Genomic DNA, 21,448 nt, shown 5'->3' on the forward strand with positions numbered 1-21,448 from the left:
AAATTGTTCAAATGTTTATAACAAATGAGGATTGAGAAAGAAACAAATCCAAATTTGGGAAAAGAAAATTATTTGGGCTTCTTTTGTTAATAGATTTTCAATGTGATATATGGATTTTTAAAGAGCACAGCAGAAACTACCCCATGAAGATTATTTTTTTCTTGAATTTGTCTACATCCTTGGAATTTCTTTACTTTGAAAGCTTGTAAAATTATAAAATCAAATGAAGATTTATATAATTTCACCAAAGTAGAGGTTCATGTTCACTACATGGAATTACAGAAGATTCCTGTGGGAGGGTGGGCAATACATTCACGTGTGTGTGTGTGTGTGTGTGTGTGTGTGTGTGTATTCACATGCATGTAAAAGGAGTCTACCGAGGCTTAATATGGAAGTAAAAGAAAATATACAATGAGACTCATATGCCTCTCTTCAGTGATGTACTGTTAATTGTTGGATTTAATTTGGTTGAAAAATAAGGTTAAATTCTTTATTATTATTGTATTTTTGCTCTGATCTTTTTTAAAAAGGCAGATATCGATTTATACTCCCCAACTGTACTGCTACCATTGAGTAATTCTGACGTATCCCACATTACAAATCATTTAGACCAACAGGGAATTCTTAACCATTTTTGTGCCATGAACCCCTTTAGCAGTGGGAATGCCAATGAACCCTTTCTCACAATTAATATTTAAAAATGTTGGAAATAAAATACACAGGATAATAAAGGATATCAATTATATTGAAATATAATCATCAAAATAATTTTTTTTAAATTATATGCTTCTTTATTAATGTCTTTAAATAGCAAGACCTAGTGGTGGGCCTAAAAGTTTACGACACTGATAAACATAAATGATACTTTGAGATACTGGCAACAATTGTAATGTGATATGAAAATTATCTGTGATGTCTGTTGTTGAGAAAGTCACAGGTATTGCTAATACTGCTGTGAAATGTTCCCTACATTCAAAATGGAAAGAAATACTTGATTTCATTTAGGGTTTAAAAAACCCTCTAAAGTCCCCCATTATACCTCCCAGGTTGTTATATCAATAATGAAAATAATGAACTAATAATTGGATAATGCCTTATTTAACACTTTCACAAACCAAAATAAATATAAGCATGTCTCTGTATAGATTAATATGTAAAAGGAAAAAAATTAAAATTATAATATGCTAACCATTAATGATTATCAACAAATTTTATAATTCTACTGCTTTTAAAAATGTTTCCTTTATACTATCTGTATTTCTGCGTTTTCTTATTTTTATTGAGGTGAAACTGACATAACATAAAATGAACCATTTCAAAGTGTACAATTCAGTGGCATTTAGTGCATTTACAATGTTGTGCAACCACCAACTCTCTCTAGTTTCACATTTTTTTCATCACCCCTGAAGGACAACCCGATACCCATTAAGCAATCATTCCCCATCTCCTGATAACCACTAATCTACTTTCTACCTCTATGGATTTGCTTATTCTTGATATATCATGTAAAAAGAATCACAAAATATAAGATCTTTTGTGACTGGCTTCTTTCACTTAGCATAATGTTTCTGAGGTGCATCCAAATTGTAGCTTGTATCAGTTCCTCATTTGGATAGAATGATAATTTCATTGTATACACCATAATTTGTGTATCCCTTCATCCACTGATGAACATTTGGGTTGTTTCCACCCTTGGGCTATTATAAACAGTGCTGGTACAAACATTCACATACAAGTTTCTGTGTAGATATATGTTCTTATTTCTCTGGGTCTATACCTAGAAGTGAAATTGCTGGTTCATATGGTATTTCTGGTTAAATTCTGAGGAATTGCCAAACTGTTTCCTACAGTGGCTGCACCACTTCATATTCCCACTGGCAATCTATAAGTGTTCCTATGTCTCTGCATCCTTGGCAAATTTGTTATTTTCCATTTTTTTATTATAAATGTGAATGTGATGTGGTACTTCATTGTGATTTTGATTTCCATTTCCCTGATGGCTAACATGTTGATAATCTTTTCATGTGCTTGTTGGCCGTTTGCATATCTAATTTGAAGGAATATCTATTCAAGTCTTTGTCCTTTTAAAAATTGGCTTGTCTTTTTGTTGTGTTGTAAGGGTTCTTTATACATTCTGGATATTAAACATTTATGAGATATATAATTTGCAAATAAGTTTTTCCATTCTGTAGTCTGTCTTTTCACATTCTTCATAATGTCCTTTGATGGGCAAAAGTTGTTAATTTTTATGGAGTTCCATTTATTTTTCTTTTGTTGCTCTGGTTTCTTTTTTATTAGCACAATCATGTGAGATATATATATATTTATTTATTTATTTATATGTATGTGGATAGATAGAAATAGATATATAGATATTTATGTATATAAATATATGTGTAATATACACACACATATATGTGGTTAATTAATAAAATAAAGCCAGCATTCTCACACATACTAACTTCTCACATCTCTTCTGCAGCATTGTATTAAGTATCATCACCGTCACCATGAGGAAACTAAGGCTTTGATCAATTTAGTGATTTGCCAAAAAGTGCACAAATTAACAGTGGCACAATTTTCTGTAGCTAAATATTAGGCAGGAACATTAGTATGATAAATTAGGAGTGAATAATGAGTCATATGGAGTGATTTATGCTTACAGAAGCTAAATATTTTTAAATTTTTTTCCCAGAAGAGGTTTTATGTCTTATCCAAACTTTTTCCAAATTCCTTTTTAGTAGCCATAGATTAAATTATTTTGCATTTTTATTGAAGTATAGTTGATGTACAATATTATATACGTTACAGGTGTACAGTATAGTGACTCACAATTTTTAAAGGTTATACTTCATTTATAGTTATTATAAAATGTTGGCTATAGTCCCTGTGTTGAACAATACATCGTTTAGTTTATTTTACATATAATAGTTTTTACCTCATACTCCTCAACCCCTATGTCGCCCCTCTCCCCTTCTCTCTCCCCACTGGTAACCAGTTTTGTTTGTTATATCTGTGAGTCTATTTCTTTATTGTTATATTCACTAGTTTGTTGTATTTTTTAGATTCAACATATAAGTGGTATCATACAATATTTCTCTTTCTCTAACTTATTTCACTTAGCATAATATCCTCTAAATCCATGTTTTTGCAAATGGCAAAATTTCATTCTTTTTTATAGCTGAGTAGTATTCCATTTTGTACATATTGATATATACCACATCTACTTTATCCATTCAACTGTTAATGGACACTTAGGTTGCATGGCAACTGTAAATAATGCTGCTATGAACTTCGGGGTGCATGTATCTTTTCGAATTAGTGTTTTTGTTTATTCAGATATATACCCAGGATTGGAATGGCTGGGTCACATAGTAGTTATATTTTTAGTCTTTTGAGAAACCTCCTCACTGTTTTCCACAGTGGCTGTACCAATTTACATTCCCACCAACAGTGGACGAGGGTTGCCTTTTCTCCACATCCTCACCAACATTTGTTATTTGTGTTCTTTTTAATGATAGCCAATCTGACAGGCGATATCTCATTGTGGTTTTGATTTTCATTTTCCCTGATGAATAGCAATGTTGAGCATCTTTTCATGTGCTTATTGGCCATCTGCACGTCCTCTTTGGAAAAATGTTTATTTTTTAATCAGGTTGTTTTTTTGATGTTGAGTTGTATGAGCTGTTTGTATATGTTGGACATTAACCCCCTTTTCAGTCATATCATTTGCAAATATTTTTTCCAATTCAGTAGGCTGTCTTTTTGTTTTGTTGATGGTTTCCTTTGCTGTAAAAGCTTTTAAGTTTAATTAGGTTCCATTTGTTTATTTTTGCTCTTATTTCCTTTGCTTTAGGAGACAGATCCAAAAACTATTGCTATGAATTATGTCAAAGAGAGTTCTGCCTATGTTTCCTTCTAGCATTTTATGGTTTCTGGTCTTACATTTAGGTCTTTAATCCATTTTGAGTTTACTTTTGTATATGATACTAGAGAATTTCCTAATTTCATTCTTTTAAATGTAGCTATCCAGTTTCCCAGTGCCACTTATCGAAGAGACTCTTTTCTCCACTGTATATTCTTGCCTCCTCTGTCATAGATTAATTGACCATAAATGTGTGGGTTTATCTCTGGGCTTCCTATCCTGTTCCATTGATCTATATTTCCGTTTTTCATACCAATACCATACTGTTTTGATTACTGTAGCTTTGTAGTATAGTCTGAAGTCAGGGCACATGATTCCTCCAGCTCTGTTCTTCTTTCTCAAGATTTTTTTGGCTACTTGGGATCTTTTGTGTTTCCATACAAATTTTAAGATTATTTGTTCTAGTTCTGTCCAAAATGCCATTGGTGTTTTGATAGGGATCACATTGAATCTGTAGACTGTCTTGGGTAGTATGGCCATTTTTACAATATCAGTTCTTCCAATCCAAAAATAAGGTATATCTTCCCATCTGTTTGTGTCACCTTTAACTTCTTTTGTCAGTGTCATATCGTTTTCCAAGTACAGATCTTTTACCTCCCTAGGTAGGTTTATTCCTAGGTATCTTATTCTTTTTGATGTGATGGTAAGTGGGATTGTTTCCTTAATTTCTCTTTCTGGCATTTCATTGTTAGTGTATAGAATGCAACAGATTTCTGTACATTAATTTTGAATCCTGCAACTTTACTGAATTCATTGATGAGCTCTAGTAGTTTTCTGGTGGCATCTTTAGGATTTTATATGTATAGTATCATGTCACCTGCAAATAGTGACAGTTTTGCATATTCCTTTCCAATTAGGATTCCTTTTATTTCTTTTTCTTCTCTGATTATTATGGTTAGGACTTCCAATACTATGTTGAATAAAAGTGGTGAGAGTGGACATCCTTGCCTTGTTCCTGATCTTAGAGGGAATGCTTTCAGCTTTTCACTGTTGAGTATGATGTTAGCTGTGAGTTTGTCATATATGGCCTTTATTATGTTGAGGTATGTTCCCTCTATGCCAACTTTCTGGAGAGTTTTTATTATAAATGGGTGTTGAATTTTGTCAAAAGCTTTTTCTCCCTCTATTGAGATGATCATATGGTTTTTAGTCTTCTATTTGTTAATGTGGTATATCAAATTGACTGATTTGCAGATATTGAAAAATCCTTGCAACCCTGGGATAAATCCCACTTGATCATGGTGTATGATCCTTTGAATGTATTGTTGGATTTGCTTTGCTAACATTTTGTTCAGGATTTTTGCATGTATGTTCATCAGTAATATGTAATTTTCCTTTTTGAGATATCTTTGTCTGGTTTTGGTATCAGGGTGATGCTGGCCTCATAGAATGAGTTTGGGGGTGTTCCTTCCTCTGCAATTTTTTGGAATACTTTCAGAAGGATAGGTGTTAACACTTCTTTAAATGTTTGGTAGAATTCACCTATAAAGCTGGTCCTGGACTTTTGTTTGTTGGTATTTTTTTAATTACTGATTAAATTCCATTACTTGTAATTGGTCTGTTCAAATTTTCCATTTCTTCTTGGTTCAGTCCTGGGAGATTGTACCTTTCTAAGAATTTGTCCATTTCTTCTAGGTTGTCCATTTTACTGGCATACAGTTTTTCTTAGTAGTCTCTTATAATCTTTTGTATTTCTGTGGTGTTGGTTGTAACTTCTCCTTTTTAATTTCTGATTTTATTGATTTTGGCCCTTTCCCTTTTTTCTTAATGATTCTTGTAAAAAGTTTATCAATTTTGTTTATCTTTTCAGAGAATCAGCTTTTAGCTTCATTTATCTTTTCTATTTTTTTTTTTAGTCTCTATTTTATTTATTTCTGCTCTGATCTCTATGATATATTTCCTTCTACTAACTTTGAGTTTTGTTTGTTCTTTCTCTGCTTCCTTTAGGTGTAAGTTTAAGTTGTTTATTTGAGATTTTTCTTGTTTCCTGAGGTAAGCTTGTATGGCTATACTACTACCTCTTACAACTGCTTTTGCTGCATCCTATAGCTTTTGGATCAATGTTTTCATTTTCATTTGTCTCTAGGTACTTTTTACTTCCTCTCTGATTTCTTCAGTGATTCATTGGTTGTTTAGTAGCATATTGTTTACAAAAGCTAAATATTTTTTAAATTTTTAATTAAATTCAACAAATATTTGTTAATTTCTTCCCATGTGTTAGGTGTTATGCTAGCTTCTGGGAATAGAACAGTGAACGTGACAGACACAGTTCTTGCCCTTATGGTGTTTTAGGCTACTGAAGTATGAAATTTTAAGTATGAAATTATAAGTACCTTGTGCTATGGGAACTAGTAACAAAACTCTCCACTACACTAATTTGCCCTCATCCCTGCCTTCAGCTAAGCGCTTAGAATACTTGTCAGTACATTTGGGCACTTTAGCATAATTCATATACCACATTCTTATACGTTGCCCTATATTTTTTCAAATTGTTTCAAAGGGATAAACTTTCCATGATTTTATTGGAAGGCCATATGTGATAATTCTAGTATACCTCAGAGTGGTATGCCTTTCATCAGAATAAGAAATAACTGTTGAGCTCAACTAGAGTGGGGACAGGAGGTAAAGAGGGAGAAACAGTGAAATTTTCAGTATAAACTGGTATGGTAACATATGAAGGACTTATATAAGTAATAGTTAATGTTTATTCAGTGCTAATTGCCATTAAGAGATAGTGATTCTTTGAGGAGTTAAAAGTTGACTGGGGATAATAAAGATTGGAAAGAGTAGAACAAGATTCAAACCCAGCAGTACGAATCTCAGGGCTCATGGTCATAACCCCTCTGGATGCTAATTTCTACTCAAGACGTTGAACTTTGACAATTGTGCAACTATTCAGTAGCTAAACTGCAGACAAAGCTCATATGCACAAGTGCGTACAGTAAAAACTTGCATGCACGTGCACACAATACTGCGTGAATCAAAATCTCAAATTATAGTGTAGCTGTGATAACTAGGACAAAGGACAAAAAAATAAAGATTCAAAAAATAGGCAGTAAAACTAAAAATACACGTTGAGCAATAACATCAGTAATTATTATAATAAAGAAGAAAAGGTGATATAGGAAAAAAGCCCACCCTGTGCTTTAATGCATCCTATTTTTGTTTTCTAAAAACAATCATCCCAAGAGAGTTCCATCTATAATCTACCACAACAAAATAACGTGACTTTGAGAAAATGACACACTGGCGAGACTACTGCCTGTCGGATGCTGCATACCCAAAACCTACCTTTAAAACGCATATAATGAAAGTCATACTTGGTTTGTGCTGACAAGGCAGTCGACACAACATAACTTTACCCCTGTATCTACAAAGGGGTGACCTTCCTTGATGAGAAAACCAAGCAAAACTGCCCCTCAGAATGGAATAGTTGGTAACTAGTGGAATTTAAAATTTTTATTTTATATACTATATACTAAATATACTATTGAGTTGGCCAAAACGTTCATTCAGGTTTTTCTGTTACACCTTACGGAAAAATCCGAACTAACTTTTTGGCCAACCCAACATATACTGCAAAAGAAGAAAACCAACTAATATTTGTGGACTGGAAAATTACTCCTCCAAGTAGTGACCTTCTGTGATATTTTGGCGTGGCAAAGTAGGAATTTAGACACATGATTCTATTCTGTTAGGGAAAATATGACTACATATATCTGGGAGACCATAACTTGCATATATCTATATAGACCTCACCCTAAACAATTAAAGGAAACTCAGATCTAGAGTAGATTAAACACTGGATGTTTTCTAAAAATATGGCCTATTAGCTATTAGTTGACAAACTTCATTTATCTCTCTTAATAGTTTTAGTTTTTAAATTTTCTTTTTTTCTTGTACTTTGAAACCACGGAAGAACAAATGCTTCATTTACATGGCATCATAGTAGATTGAATTATTTTATAGCTAACTGCTACTCATTTCACTAAGAAAAAGAAATTAAGAGAGAGGAAATTTAACACCTGTGGTGAAAGTAACTCCAAAATGTATTATCTTCTTCCTTACTTCCTTCATTTCATATTCATAGGCTTTGTTCCAATGGTCTGTTTATAAGATGGTTGTTTTAAAACTCAGAATGTGTTTTCCCACAGAAACCATGTCATAACCAGAGGCTGGATCCTCAGGCCACACTGCAGCAGTAAAGATTCCTGCTCAAGGTCACACAGCTCACATTACCTGAGCAGACACAAGAAGACATGAACAAAAATAGATTCACATGGACTCTCAGTTCTACCCACTCATTGGCCTTGAACTCCAGGCCCCAAGCCACTTCTGAGATTTTCTTAGGTCTAGAATCCACCTTGGATATAATGCCTTTAAATATTCTTCTTGAAGCTAGTGCTGGGAAAGAGAAAGCCCAGCTCCCCAGCAGGAGCCACAGGAAGGGGACTGGCAGCTGCCCATAACATATCTAAGAGCTTCCTGAACAAGGGAAACAATCTCAGCATTTATTTTTCTGGGTGACCGTCTTCCCCTGAGTACAGGAAAGACTGCCCTGAGCAGTGACACATAGTTTTGCCTATCCTCCCTTCCCGTCAGCTGTTGCTTCTGCTACCAGAGTGCCTGCCACTAACAGTCTCCCCACTTGCAATTTGCTGTTTCTAATCTGTCATCTGAGAAATCTGATGACTAGGGCTGTTAGAACTGCATGTAAATTGAGAGCCAGGTGCCAAGAGATAGCCAGAGACCCTCTCCTTCAAGGGAGCAGTGGCGGGGTGGGGGGGTTCCTGGTAGCCATTTCTTTTCTTCTCAGAGTTTTTCTTATGTAATTCCCTGCTTGACAGTCTCAAAAAGCTGACCTCCATCTGCAGAAGGTGCTCCTGTTGTACGGTACAGTGAACAACACACCAGAACGAAAGAGAGACACACATTCCAGTGCAAGTGCCCGACACTCAGCCTGGGGACCTTCGGATTCAAAAAATCTCTGTGCTCCATTTCCTCCTTTGCAAAATGGGTATAACCATAGAGAGTCAGTGAAGTATAATGAATTAAAATTACAAACTGCTTTAGAATGAGGTGTCAAAATAGTGATCTTTAAAAAGAATGACCATCAGGCTTCCCTGGTGGCGTAGTGGTTAAGAATCCACCTGCCAATGCAGGGGACACAGGTTCAATCCCTGGTCTGGGAAGATCCCACATGCCGCGGAGCAACTAAGCCCATGCACCACAACTACTGAGCCTGTGCTCTAGAGCCCGCGAGCCACAACTACTGAGCCCACATGCCACAACTACTGAAGCCCACGTGCCTAGAGCCCGTGCTCCACAACAAAGAGAAGCCACTGCAATGAGAAGCCCGCGCACCTCAATGAAGAGTAGCCCCCGCTTGCCACAACTAGAGAAAGCCCGCGCGCAGCAACGAAGACCCAACACAGCCAAAAATAAAATAAACAAAATAAATAAATTAAAGAGAAAAAAAAAACTACCATCATTCTTAGGGGTCTATAAACTACTGCTGCAAGGCAAATCCAGCCTGTTGTCTGCTTTTGTAAATAAGTTTTATTGGAACAAAGCCTCACCCACTCCTTTATGTATTGTCAATGGCTTCTGTGCTACATACAAGGGCAGAGTTCAGTAGCTGCAAAAGAGATCATATGGACCACAAAGCTGAAAATATTTACTCTCCAACCCTTTACAGAAAAAGTTTTTTTGACCTATCTTACCAATAAATGTTTTATTTTCAAGCAAATAAGCCTTCATTTTTCCCACAAAAAATTCAGTTGTTTAATATAGCATATTTCACAACACAGGCCATAAGCTTAACAGAAGACCTTCAATAATAATATCATTTATATTTAATAACACACAAGAAATTCATTATACAAGTTTTCTGCTATGTAAATCCATTGCTGTGAACAGAAAAGTCCTCAGAATTAATTTAAATTCAATTCTCAAAAGAAAAATGAACTAAGAGCAGAGATTTATTTCTGGTATGCATTTTAGGGGAAAAAATCAGTATTACATTATCTCTATTGTGTCTCATAGCAATGAGGGTGACAAAACTGCCCAGAGTTGTCAGTGTCAAATACACTGTGGGAGCTCAAATATTAATCAAAATGACATCTCCAATTTTTTCCCTTCCTAATCAGGCCTAAACATCATGGGACATCTGCTAAATCAATAAGCAAAACTAGATGCCCTCATCACTCCCAACCTGGCAGCACTGCACTTTTAGCCAGAAGACAAGGGGCCCCACTGCTGCATAAATACTCCTCTGCTTTGATTGTTTGCTTCTCCCATGAGATGAGCGTGCCCACCTATGATCCCAAACTTTACCCTGGTACATATCTGGCTATGCCACCTGTCACTGAAAAGATACAGCTCAGACAATTTCAAGGTAAGACAGGCATGGGGGTACGTGGCTCTAGAATATGCTTGTGCATTGTACCAAAGAGAATAAAATAAATGAATAAATACATCTCATGAATAAAGTGAGAATAGGTTGTTGTAAAGTGTTTGTGATAAACTAAAGTCTCATATCCCATCTTCCACACCTGGAGGAAGGTGGCACAGGGACTGACCTATACCCCACCCCCCAACCTTCTGCTAAGGTGGGCTTTTGGTACAGTTGAGAATTAATTACCTTTGGCTTTAATCCCCTTCCCCTGCCTTTTATATCTAGGTCTCTTGCCCCCAAATCCTTATCCCGCTGACACCTCCTATTTCTCTCTCTAGGAGCTCTGGAGTTGCTCTAGTGCTGAAAGATCTGATAAATGCCTGAGTGTCAATTTATTCTCCTCCATGTATTTAGAGAAGGCAGAGGGCTGGAAAAATGGAGCAGAGAATAGGTCTGTTCACACATGGAACCAAGTCTGAACCTTTCAGCAAAGCTAAAAGGAAAGAAAGAAGAAAAATTGGCTGGCGTAGAAAATACACAGACTTCTACACAAGGAAGTGAGATATGTGCCTGTGAATTCCAGAAACCCTAAGGGAGACTTGGAAGAGAAAGCTAAGGGTCTATCTACAGTTGGGCAGCCACGTTCTAAGAGCCACTGCAACCGGCCAATGGTAAGATGAACTCATTTGTACTCAGTCTACTGAAGTCCAAGAAAACTTGGGTTGGTTCATTTATTCATGTGCCAGGCATGTCAGTGAACGAGCATATTCTATACTCTCATAGACCTCTTTTCGGCCTAATTGTTTTGGTCTTAGCCGGCATTTTTTCTCCTCACTTTATGAAACTATAAATGGAAAGTCTTCCTGATCCTGGATTTTCCCACCTTTACAGAAAAAGGATAAAAAAGATATCAAGTACAGCAAACATAATGGAAGTATCTTAGCCAGATGAAATACAGCTTGAGAAAGAAAAAGTCATTCATTAAATTTTAAACAAAATTGGAATTGCTGAGGTTAAAGGCAATTCAAAACAAAGCCAATACCAGACACAGACTAAAAGGAACAACATAGACTTACTCAGAAGGAATGAGTGTGGTAAGGAGTTCATTTGTCAGCCATCTCCAGAGTGTCATGGGGCTCAAATGAGATTATCAAGGGGAGGATGCTTTGAAAAAGTGAAGAGGCACATCACGAATGTGAAGGCAATGATACAATCATTGGTAACATTTTCACCAATAATAAGCTTAAGTTGAGTTATGGTTGTTTATAACCTATTACAGTAGATCACCAAGAGATAAACAGCCTCATAGCTTCATTTGGAATAAATATCCTATAAGTTAACTGGGCACTAAACATGTGCATATCATTTTATATGGCCATTTTAAAACAAGCTTTTTTTTTTTTTATAGGAAACAATATATATAACCAACTATAGGAGATTCCTGAGTTTAAGTATGGTGTGTCCATAATGGCCAATATGGCAATTATTGTCCATTTGACAACCCACTCCATCCTTCCAATACCCTTCTGTGTCCTGTTCTATGCCCCTGGCTCATGCCTAGAACTGAATATCCTTCTGACTTCCAGTTGGATTAAACTAATGAAGATGGTGACTGCAGAAGGAGAGAGAAGAGAATTTCTTCCAACTCTCTCTTTGTATCAGTACTGCATTTCTGGTGGGAGCTGTTTCTCTTCCATGATCCCAGGGAGTATCCACTCCTCTTTGGCTTCAGCTTAACTGGGTTCCAGTACCACTATTTTCTTGTCTTTCACTTCAGCCCTAGAGGTGGTAAGAGCTTCCTGATACTGCTACTGTCTGGGTGATGGCCTCACTATCCACTCCTTGTCTGTTCCTTAATCCCTATCCACATCCCTATAAAGGGTCCTTTCCTTAAAGTCTCTTCACTTAACCCAGCTGGGTTGACTTCAATTTCTGGCCAGGACTGTGACTGAAATATAATATAGACATCTATTTATCGACATAGAAAGATGTCTGACAGAAAGTAGATCAAAATATAAATAGCAGCTATCTTTAGGCAGTGGGATAGGATTATTTGGAATTTTTTTATGTTTCTCTGTATTTTTCAACTGTTCTACATTTGGTCATATATCTTGGGAGCATAAAAGAAATAATACAATTAAAATACGACGTGGGAATAATATGGTTTCAAGAAGTACTAGTGGTTTGGCTTCCCTTCTTTACCGCCTGCCCCATCAGGAACAGATAAATTAAAAGTTGCATAGCCTGAAAGGTGTCCTGCTGGGGCAATGGAACCATAAACACTTATGAGTGCCCAGATTTTTTTTATTCTTGCTAGACTCCATTTTCTAGGAAAAAATATGTTTGATTAGCAAGTATTTACAATTTCACAATTAAAGACAATGCAGTTGCGCTATATTTAAAATGGATAACCAACAGGGATGTACTGTGTAGCACAGGGAACTCTGCTCAATATTCTGTAACAATCTAATTGGGAAAAGAATTTGAAAAAGAATAGATACATGTATATGTATAACTGAATCACTCTGTTGTACACCTGAAACTAACACAATGTTGTTAATCAACTATATGCCAATATAAAATAAAAAGTTAAAATAAATAAATACATACATACATGCTATCATAACCATTAAAAAATGCAGTTGCCCACATTTATAAGTGTATGTGTTTTACAAATTCATATTTCACTAGCACAAATCAAGATTTTGCTGCATTTTTAAATAATATTAATAATAGTTAACTCTTACTAAAGACTTGGCATCTACAGGCTCTGTTTACAAGAATTGTAGGTATTTGTTAATTTAATCCTAATAGGAAGACAAGTATTATTATTCCTATTTCATAGGTGAGCAGATTGACAAGCAGTAAAGCCAAGTTATTTGTCCAAGATCATACAGTTTTTGCTTGCAGGTCCTCGAGGCAAGTCCAGGCATTAGAACCTATTTGATCCATCATACTCAATCATCACTCAGGTTGATAGATTACCTAAGAATTCTAAACTCTCTTAATCTTGTGAATATGTGCAAAGAACAACGGGGAGGGGGGCCTCATATTGGTTCACCACTTACTAGTGTGTAACCTGGCACACTTACAGATCAGAGCAACAAATTCCTCATCCATGCAATGGGGTATAATACCGCTTCTACCTACCCTAGAAGTTGTGATAATCTAATGGGAAATAAGCATGAGGCCCATCAAAGCTGTAAAGCAAAGCACAAATGTAAGGTGGTATTATCTTGCATCCTCCGTGTGCCATCGTCATTAATACATGAAAGTCAAATGTAAAGAAAATAGCAATTATTTTGGTGAAGTATGGCTCTAAACTATTGTAAGCTATCCAGTCTGTTCACAACACCCAGCATAAAGCCACCACTGATTAATCAATACAAATCATGCAATGGTTTCAGTAAAATGTACTCTCCAGGGCACTCCCTTGACTCACATTCATTCGTTACCTCGCTTTATTTGATTTGTTCCCAGCATTGGCCTGAAATGTGTTACTCTCAATCTTAAGTTATATAGTAAAACTTTTTGAAAAACTTAAAAGTTCAGACTATACATTCTCTATGCTCTGACATCAAAAGTTCAATGGAACCACTCAGTTTTCAGTTCCCCTGACTCAACATTTTGGAGTTTTGTAATTAATTATATTCCATTATTACTGATCAACAATTAGCTCAAAATGTTGCTGAGATGGTGAGTATGCTGAAGAAAGCAGAATTCAATGACTGAGACTAGTAGTAGGACACTAAATTTCTCTCTTGTTAATAATTAAAGTAGATAACTTATGTTTTTATTTATAGCTTCCAGAAATATCCGGCTCATTCCTGCGCACTGCTCTGTCAGGTAATCATCAGTGGGTTAGGATCTGACTTGGGCCGTTGTGTTTATTTTCCATACATACCTTCAAACGAAGCCATTAAATGCAGCCCAACCAAAGGTAAAAGCAAGTGAGGGCATCACCGTGCCTTTTCTGGAACTCTCCACCCAGCCAAATGCTTTGATGCATAAAGATATAAAGGATGAAAAGGGGTAAAATTTCAATTTACCTGTCTCAATTTCCCAGATGTATACAGAGTCATCTGCACATCCAACAATTAGAAAGTTCTCGACGGGATGCCATTTTATCATCTTCACAGGGAAAAGGTGCTTTCGGGCGCTCAGGAGGCACCTCCTCCCCTCAAGGTGAAGGAGAGCCACGGAATGGTCACTGCACACACAGCAAATTACCTGATGACTTCGTAGCTATGGAAAAAAAAATGGCATTCTTTGTAAGCTAATAGTCAAATGCTTTCTTTAAAATTAAATCAGATTTTCCCCCCTAGTAACATAAGTTTTTGTTAAAATCCCATTTACAAAATGACAGTTCTGCTTTCTCTAGCACCTCTCCACATAACGCTGCACAGGGGAGCTTTACAAACCAAGCAGATTTTAAATTCAAAGACCTATTAGGAAGGTCAAAAGACACAAGTAAAGAGGAGAATTCCAGGCCAGATCTACTTATAAGATAAATGAAGGACTTGATCATCACTCAGCAGATTCAGGCAGCGAGGCAGACATCGGAAATAATGCAGAATAAAATAAACCCCAGAACTAATTTGTTGCCACAAAAAGAAGCTATTTGTAGACACAAGCTTAGGCCCAAGGGTATCATGAGCTGATATCTTCCACTTAGAGCCTCAAAATGTGATTTGGTGCTGTTCCCAGAACTATACAGATTCTAATCCAAACAGGAAACTCAGTGTAGACACAATCTAAAAGAGGTAAGCATTAGATAGTTCCAACTGAATGTACAGCTTCAAAGACACAGGGACCAAAAATAGTCTCACAGGACAAAGATTCTTAAGATACTTTCAAGAATGTCAGCATGTGGTTACCTTCAGCATAGTTTAGGACAAAGACTATTCTTGCTGGGTGCTGCTGAGGCTCATCTAGGAGAGGTTTACAGGGCAGCTTTGTGCCTCACCACGAGGTCCATGCACTGATCAGCCCATCAGTGGGTATGGCTGGGGTGTGGTGAGAAGGGGCAGTGGGTAGTTCCTCTGCTATTTTTTTCTTTTCTAACCATCTTGCTATGTCGATGCTCCTACTTTGACTAAGGCACCTGGCCAGACTTTCGTCTGCTATGTTAAAAGCCTCAGCTAGGGTTCCTGAAGAATCTCCCAGTGCTCATCACTGACCTCTCTCTGTGGGGCACTGGAGAACTTGTTATTTTTCCTAATACTTGTAAAGGAGACTACAGATATTCTGGGGGGGGGAGGGGGGATCACAAAATGGCAGGTGTGATATATGGGGAGCCTGGACTTGTAGAATGGGGCACAGATGGCATTGCCGCCCAACTATTACCTCTTGGAGAACCTTCCTGACCCCCAGTCTCTAGAATAGACAGCCCAGTGTACTTCAGGAAACTCACACACACCTCCAACACAAGAGAACACACATAACACGTGAACACAGATCCTATGGCCAGGAGTAGACGTATACTAGAGACCCACACTAGGCCAATCAGATTCTCTTTTCTAGGCGTTTGAAATTGTAAAGCTAAAAGAAATCATAGGAAGAGGCAAGAGAATGGAGCAATCACAGAAAAGCAGACCATTTTGGAGCAGTGGATTCAAAGAGTAACCTTGGTTTCTGAATTTAAGTTCCACTGTAGGTCCTTGCTCTAGTGCTTTGTCTTGGATGCCTAGGGATTGCCCCTTGTGCCCTTTCAATAAACTCCCTTTTTATTTGACTTTGAATGCGTCCTGATCCTTGGAGTTAAATCATCTATGACTGAGGCAGAAGTAAAAGGGGTCAGGAGTGGAACTGACTTGGACTACGGTCCTGGGGCTGAGAGAAAAAAAATTTTTTTTGAAAAAGGGAGAACTTCAGGAATAAAAGATATATCAAGGTATCCCAAATCACCACATAGGTTTTTTTTTTGGGGGGGGGGAGGGGTCACTTAACTTTGTTTTACTGTTTTGGTTAATCATTTCTGTTCCTGAAATACTGCTTTCATTTTTTCTTACTACAAAAATACAGTGCAAGTTTTCTCTGATTTTACTTTGGAACTGATTTTTCATAACATTACTATGGAGAAATAATGTTTACAAGTCAATCAACTAGCTTATAAACTCAGAAAACTCAAAACTTGGCTGTCCATATTTTATCAAAGATATCAGCTTTATGAAAACTGAATTTAAGCTGACATTGCATGAGAAAATTATACCTGAAAGTATTTCCTTTGCTCAGCACAAGGTAGATGCTCGTAAATTTGTTAAAGCTCGTCATTTGTTAAATAAATGAAAGAGTAAACAAAAATCTATTTAAGAAAAAGAAAGTGTAACTATCATTATTATTATTAAATTGTTGAAGGCAAAAGTTAATTTTAATTTACAGTTCCTACATATTTATTTTTCCATTGAGTGTCCATTACTTTTATTTAAAAAGAAAATTCCATTAAAAATTAAGATGTAGAACTAGGAAAAAAAAAAGAACAAACGTATAAGTACTTAAAGAGAATTAACTGACTTTTGTAAAGCCACGAATTGATGAGACCTTTGCTTTAGAACCAAATTATCTGTATAAGCTGTAAAAATAATAAAATGCATAAAATATAAGAAAGGAATTCATAAAAATCATCCAGTTACATTATGGTTTTTTCTTTCCTGTGGAAATATGGGCTATTTTTCCTTACATTTTTTAAACATTCTGAAATGTTATATGTATAACTTAAATTTATGTGTTATGTTTCACTCTTTATCTTAACTTACTTTGAAATTCTCTGGTGACATCAAAAGACTCGTTACTAAACCAGCTTGCAAAAAGAATTTATGCAAAATTTCTTCAGTAAAGATATCCCACAAGATGACCCATGAGTCCTGGTCCCCAGACACCAGCCAACTTTGGTCTAATTTTGAAGAGAGACCATGTGGATAAAGCAAGGAAGTAACACTGTGGTGATGGCCTTTGAGAACTTTCTGAGGAAGGGAATCTGGAAAACAACCAAACACCAAATAATTAAAAAGAGTTATTTTTGTTCAAGAAATAGTCCAGAGATATTCTTTTATAAATTTTTAATGTAAGGAAACTACATATAATTAAAGGTAGGCAGTTGACTAAGAAAATTAATGAACAACCCTTGGATTCTCTCAAAAGGCAAGTGCCTCATTATAAGCCAGGTTGTGCTTTTGATGGAGCACTAAATCTGGTTGTTCAAAGTCTATTAATTCTTTAAGGATGTTAGCAAGTTACCAATTCCACTGCCATGAAATAGCAAACTCTGTTCTAAAACAGTGAACAATTTATACATTTTGTCTCTACAAAAGTAATCTCAGAACACTACTGCTGTCCTTTAAAACAGCATGACCAAGTCTAGTATAAAAGAAAAGCAAAGTTTCATGGAATATTTTTGCTTTAAAAGATATTACAGATTACCTAGTTCCACCATTTTGTTTTACAGATAAAAGTATCTGAGGCTCAGAGAGGTTAAGTGGCTTGAATCCAAGTGTGAAGAAACACAGCATAATATTTAAGAGCACAGCTTTGCTGTTAACCAAATCTGGCTTTGTTTTTCTCGGTCTATCACTTACTAGATGTGTCACTGTGGACAACTTGCCTTTTCCCTCTAAGCCACAGGTACTGCATCTGAAAAAGTGGGATAATAACAGCACTTACTTCACACAAGACTACTGTGTGGAATAAATAAAATAATGTCCATAATTTCTTAGCACTGGCACTTGGTAGGAACCTAGGTGTTTCATACCATAGCTGTATTAGAACACAGGCTTACTGACACCCAGTTTCCACACTGCTTCTTCCTTCATTATTAGCTAAACCTAAAAAAACTGGAGAGGACCACAGACCACAAACTCTCTTTATTCACATTGAAAATGAGTCCCAAAGAATCATTATTACTTCTATTCCGTCAGGTACCTTCTCGCTTTATATCCACTAGCAAACCAAGATGAATATTAATTCAGATGCTAAAGATCAAATGTAGGTTTCTGCTTGTTTTCAGGATAAGATAAATCAGCCTAGATAAAATATGCTAAGGTCTTAAGCTTTTTTACTAACTTTTAACAGCAGCCATTGAGATGTAAAGTGATGTATTACCTCTCCTTGCTTTATTGCTACTCACTCCTCTATTTCAGTCAATCACTGAATCACTGAAAAGTTAGAACATTTAGTAAGTAGCCAAAGTAAGCTGAGAACAGCAATAGGCAATGTAACAAGTTTCGGTTTTGTTTTTTTTTTTTAATTGATATTTGGTCTGTCAGGACCTTGTAGTCTAGTAGGGTCCATACAATGAAAAGTGGTATACAAATTTACCTACACAGCCCCAAATCTCAATCACCTCCTATATTTCTTTCCTTTACATAAGACAACTTATTGCATAATGGTCTTTATTTAAGAGATTTTCACTGTTGCAGTGCACAAAGATATATAAGAACACATTTACATTTCATTACCAAAAAAATTAAAACAGGAAGATACCACTTTCTCCTGATTGGCAAATATTAAAAAATTGAATAGCACAGTAAGTTGGCTAAGGCTTGGGGGAAAAGGTATTCTCATACATCTGTGTTAGTGGACACACATGTATATTGATGTACTTTGGAGAACATTTTAAGATATATTTTCAAAATTAAAAATACACATAAAGGTTGATCTAGTAATTCTACTCCTGGAAATTAATACTATACATATACCTACATATATGTGCAAAGATAGTTAATTCTGCATTGTCTATAGTAGCCAAAGACAAGAAAAAACTTGAACACTCATCATAGGAGATTTTTTAAATTAGAATTCAATCATTATTAATCATTTAAAATTAAGTCATAAAGAATGTGCTCCAAAATATTTTATTAAGGACATTTTAGTAAAGTGTGTAGAATGTGGTTCTATTTTTATAATATAATTAAAAGAATGTATACTGCTCTTTTGTTATATGCTTATATATGCATAGGAAATTTCAAAAAGTGTATAAAGAAACTTATTAGCACTTGCCTTCGGTGATCTTCCTGGAAGATCAAAGAAGGAGAGAAATGTATTTCTCATTGTATAACCTTCTGTTTGACTTTTTAAAAAAACCTATATGTGCGTTTTACTTTAACATTAAAACATGCACAAATTTATTAGCAAATGCCTGTAATTTTCTTAAGCTTCAGCGATCTTCTTAGTATAGCTTATTAAAGTTGAAGCTTAGGTAAATTAAATAAATAGGGTCAAATAAAATTCAATGACCTTTTAGTAAAGAACCGCCTTCTAGAAGTCCTGCTTTGGCAGCATTCAAAGCCTGTGTAATGAAAATTGTCCCATCTTCACAGCCACATATTAGTTTATCAAGACTTGGAACATACTCTGATGAAGTGACAACCACAATTCCATTCTCATCTCTAAACCCAGAGAAGTAGTCAATAATACTTTGTGACATGGTATGATGCTTATCAAAATTATCTTGAAGGGTCCAGGTGGTAGTTATTGGTATCTCTAAAAGGAAAACACATAAGGGAAAATTTGGTTTATAAATTCATCATAGATATAGAAAATATTATCAAGGCACCATGCTTTGGGGAACATAGAGACTCTTTTGCCATCCTAACTGTACGTTATAGGCAGAAAAGTTCTGCCATCCATTGCTTTCACTCCAAATGCTATTTTATTGATTCTTTCTCCCTCAAGGAGCCTCGGAAGAATAGATGTGTATTAGTGCATTCATTTTAGACTTAAGTCAACTGAAAAGAACGGAGAAACTCTTTTGAATAGAGAAATTGGTTGAAAAGGGGTACAGGATATGGACATGACAAATTCAAAAATATGAATATGGTCTATCAGTCTATCCTATATTCATATTGTCAACATTCATTTCAAGTCTATAAAACATCATTCATGTTAAGTTGATGTTAATTTGAATTACACTTGTTGCGTTGTTGTATAAGATCTATAAGCGTCATGTTTACACTACTTTTATGTTAGCATCTAATGCATAGTGGTACATGAGAACTTTTTCTTGTTTGTTGACTCATATTACTCAACTCAAAAAAAAAAAAACACTGAGTTAATTATAAAGTAGTTCTCAGAAGACAAGTGATTAGAAATAGAAATTGTCTTACCTTTAGGAGAACCATCAAACTTGGATACAGGAACATCAGGGATGTGCCACAAAGTAATTCTTCCTGAGACTTCTCCAGAGAAAAGTACCTTATAAAAAGGCTCTTTCCTTTCATTCATGTAGCCCATAACAAAGGGAAGGCTCTGGTCCAAATAAAAAAGTTAGCATTTATGTAGAAAAAATATCTTCAGAAAAATCTATATAATGGCAGCCACTGTTTTTAAATGAAGGAACAAGACTTCATAGATAAACTAAATTATTTCCATTTATGTCCCACTGTTTAAAAAATTTCAAGTAAATTAAGTGAAATGGTCCTCTTACTCAAAACAAAAAAGTTTTTATGAAATAAGAAGCAAAGTCATCAGCTAGATTTCAGAGAGTTAATAAGAATAGTTAACATTTATTGAACACGTTCAGTGTATGTATTACGTATACTGTTAGGGTCTTTGCATGTATTCAGTTAAGTAGTCCTCACAATAATCCCGTGAAGTTGGTACTATCATTGTCTTCATTTTACAGATGAATAATCTGAGAGGGAAGAGGTTAATTTATTTAAGGTGATATAGATGGCAGTGGGCTTTTGAGTCCAGTAATTCTGACTCAAGAGCCCACGTCCTGATGACAGTGCCGTACCGTCCACTGAGGAGGTCTGATTTCTTTATGATCCCTTCAGTTCCAATTGTCAGTTAAAATAGCAACAACTAATATTTGTGTGGTAATTTTGTGGTATTATTATGCTTTCTACTTTCTTTTGACTATTTTTCAGATTTAACATACTTGATTTCAAACTTCCCAAATGGCCACAAAGAAAAATGAATTCATAACTTATATAGATAGATAGATAGGTAGATAGATAGATACTAGTAAAAATAAATGTATAAGTTATAATTAACATAAATATATTTATATATATAAATATATAGTTTTGTTGTGGCACAGTATGAATATTGGGTACCAGAGCTCTTAAAGATACACTTTCACTAGTGAATGGGTTCAGAATCTCCCTAGTACCTCAGTGCAGTGTAGA

General features: G+C 35.6%; 1 protein-coding gene across 1 annotated transcript in view; it reads right to left on the bottom strand.

The window, feature by feature from the left end:
• Window positions 1–21,448, bottom strand: part of WDR72 (WD repeat domain 72) — a 187,572-nt gene that overhangs the window by 143,786 nt on the left and 22,338 nt on the right. Inside the window, exons 9-12 of the mRNA XM_065871729.1 lie at window positions 20,423–20,564; window positions 19,554–19,799; window positions 17,078–17,298; window positions 14,372–14,567 (exon numbers count right to left, since the gene is read on the bottom strand). Of these exons, the coding sequence (XP_065727801.1) occupies window positions 14,372–14,567; window positions 17,078–17,298; window positions 19,554–19,799; window positions 20,423–20,564 (805 nt within the window). The remainder of the gene's footprint in view (window positions 1–14,371; window positions 14,568–17,077; window positions 17,299–19,553; window positions 19,800–20,422; window positions 20,565–21,448) is intronic.

Source organism: Phocoena phocoena, chromosome 2, assembly GCF_963924675.1.
Source record: "Phocoena phocoena chromosome 2, mPhoPho1.1, whole genome shotgun sequence".
Classification (NCBI taxonomy): domain Eukaryota; kingdom Metazoa; phylum Chordata; class Mammalia; order Artiodactyla; family Phocoenidae; genus Phocoena; species Phocoena phocoena.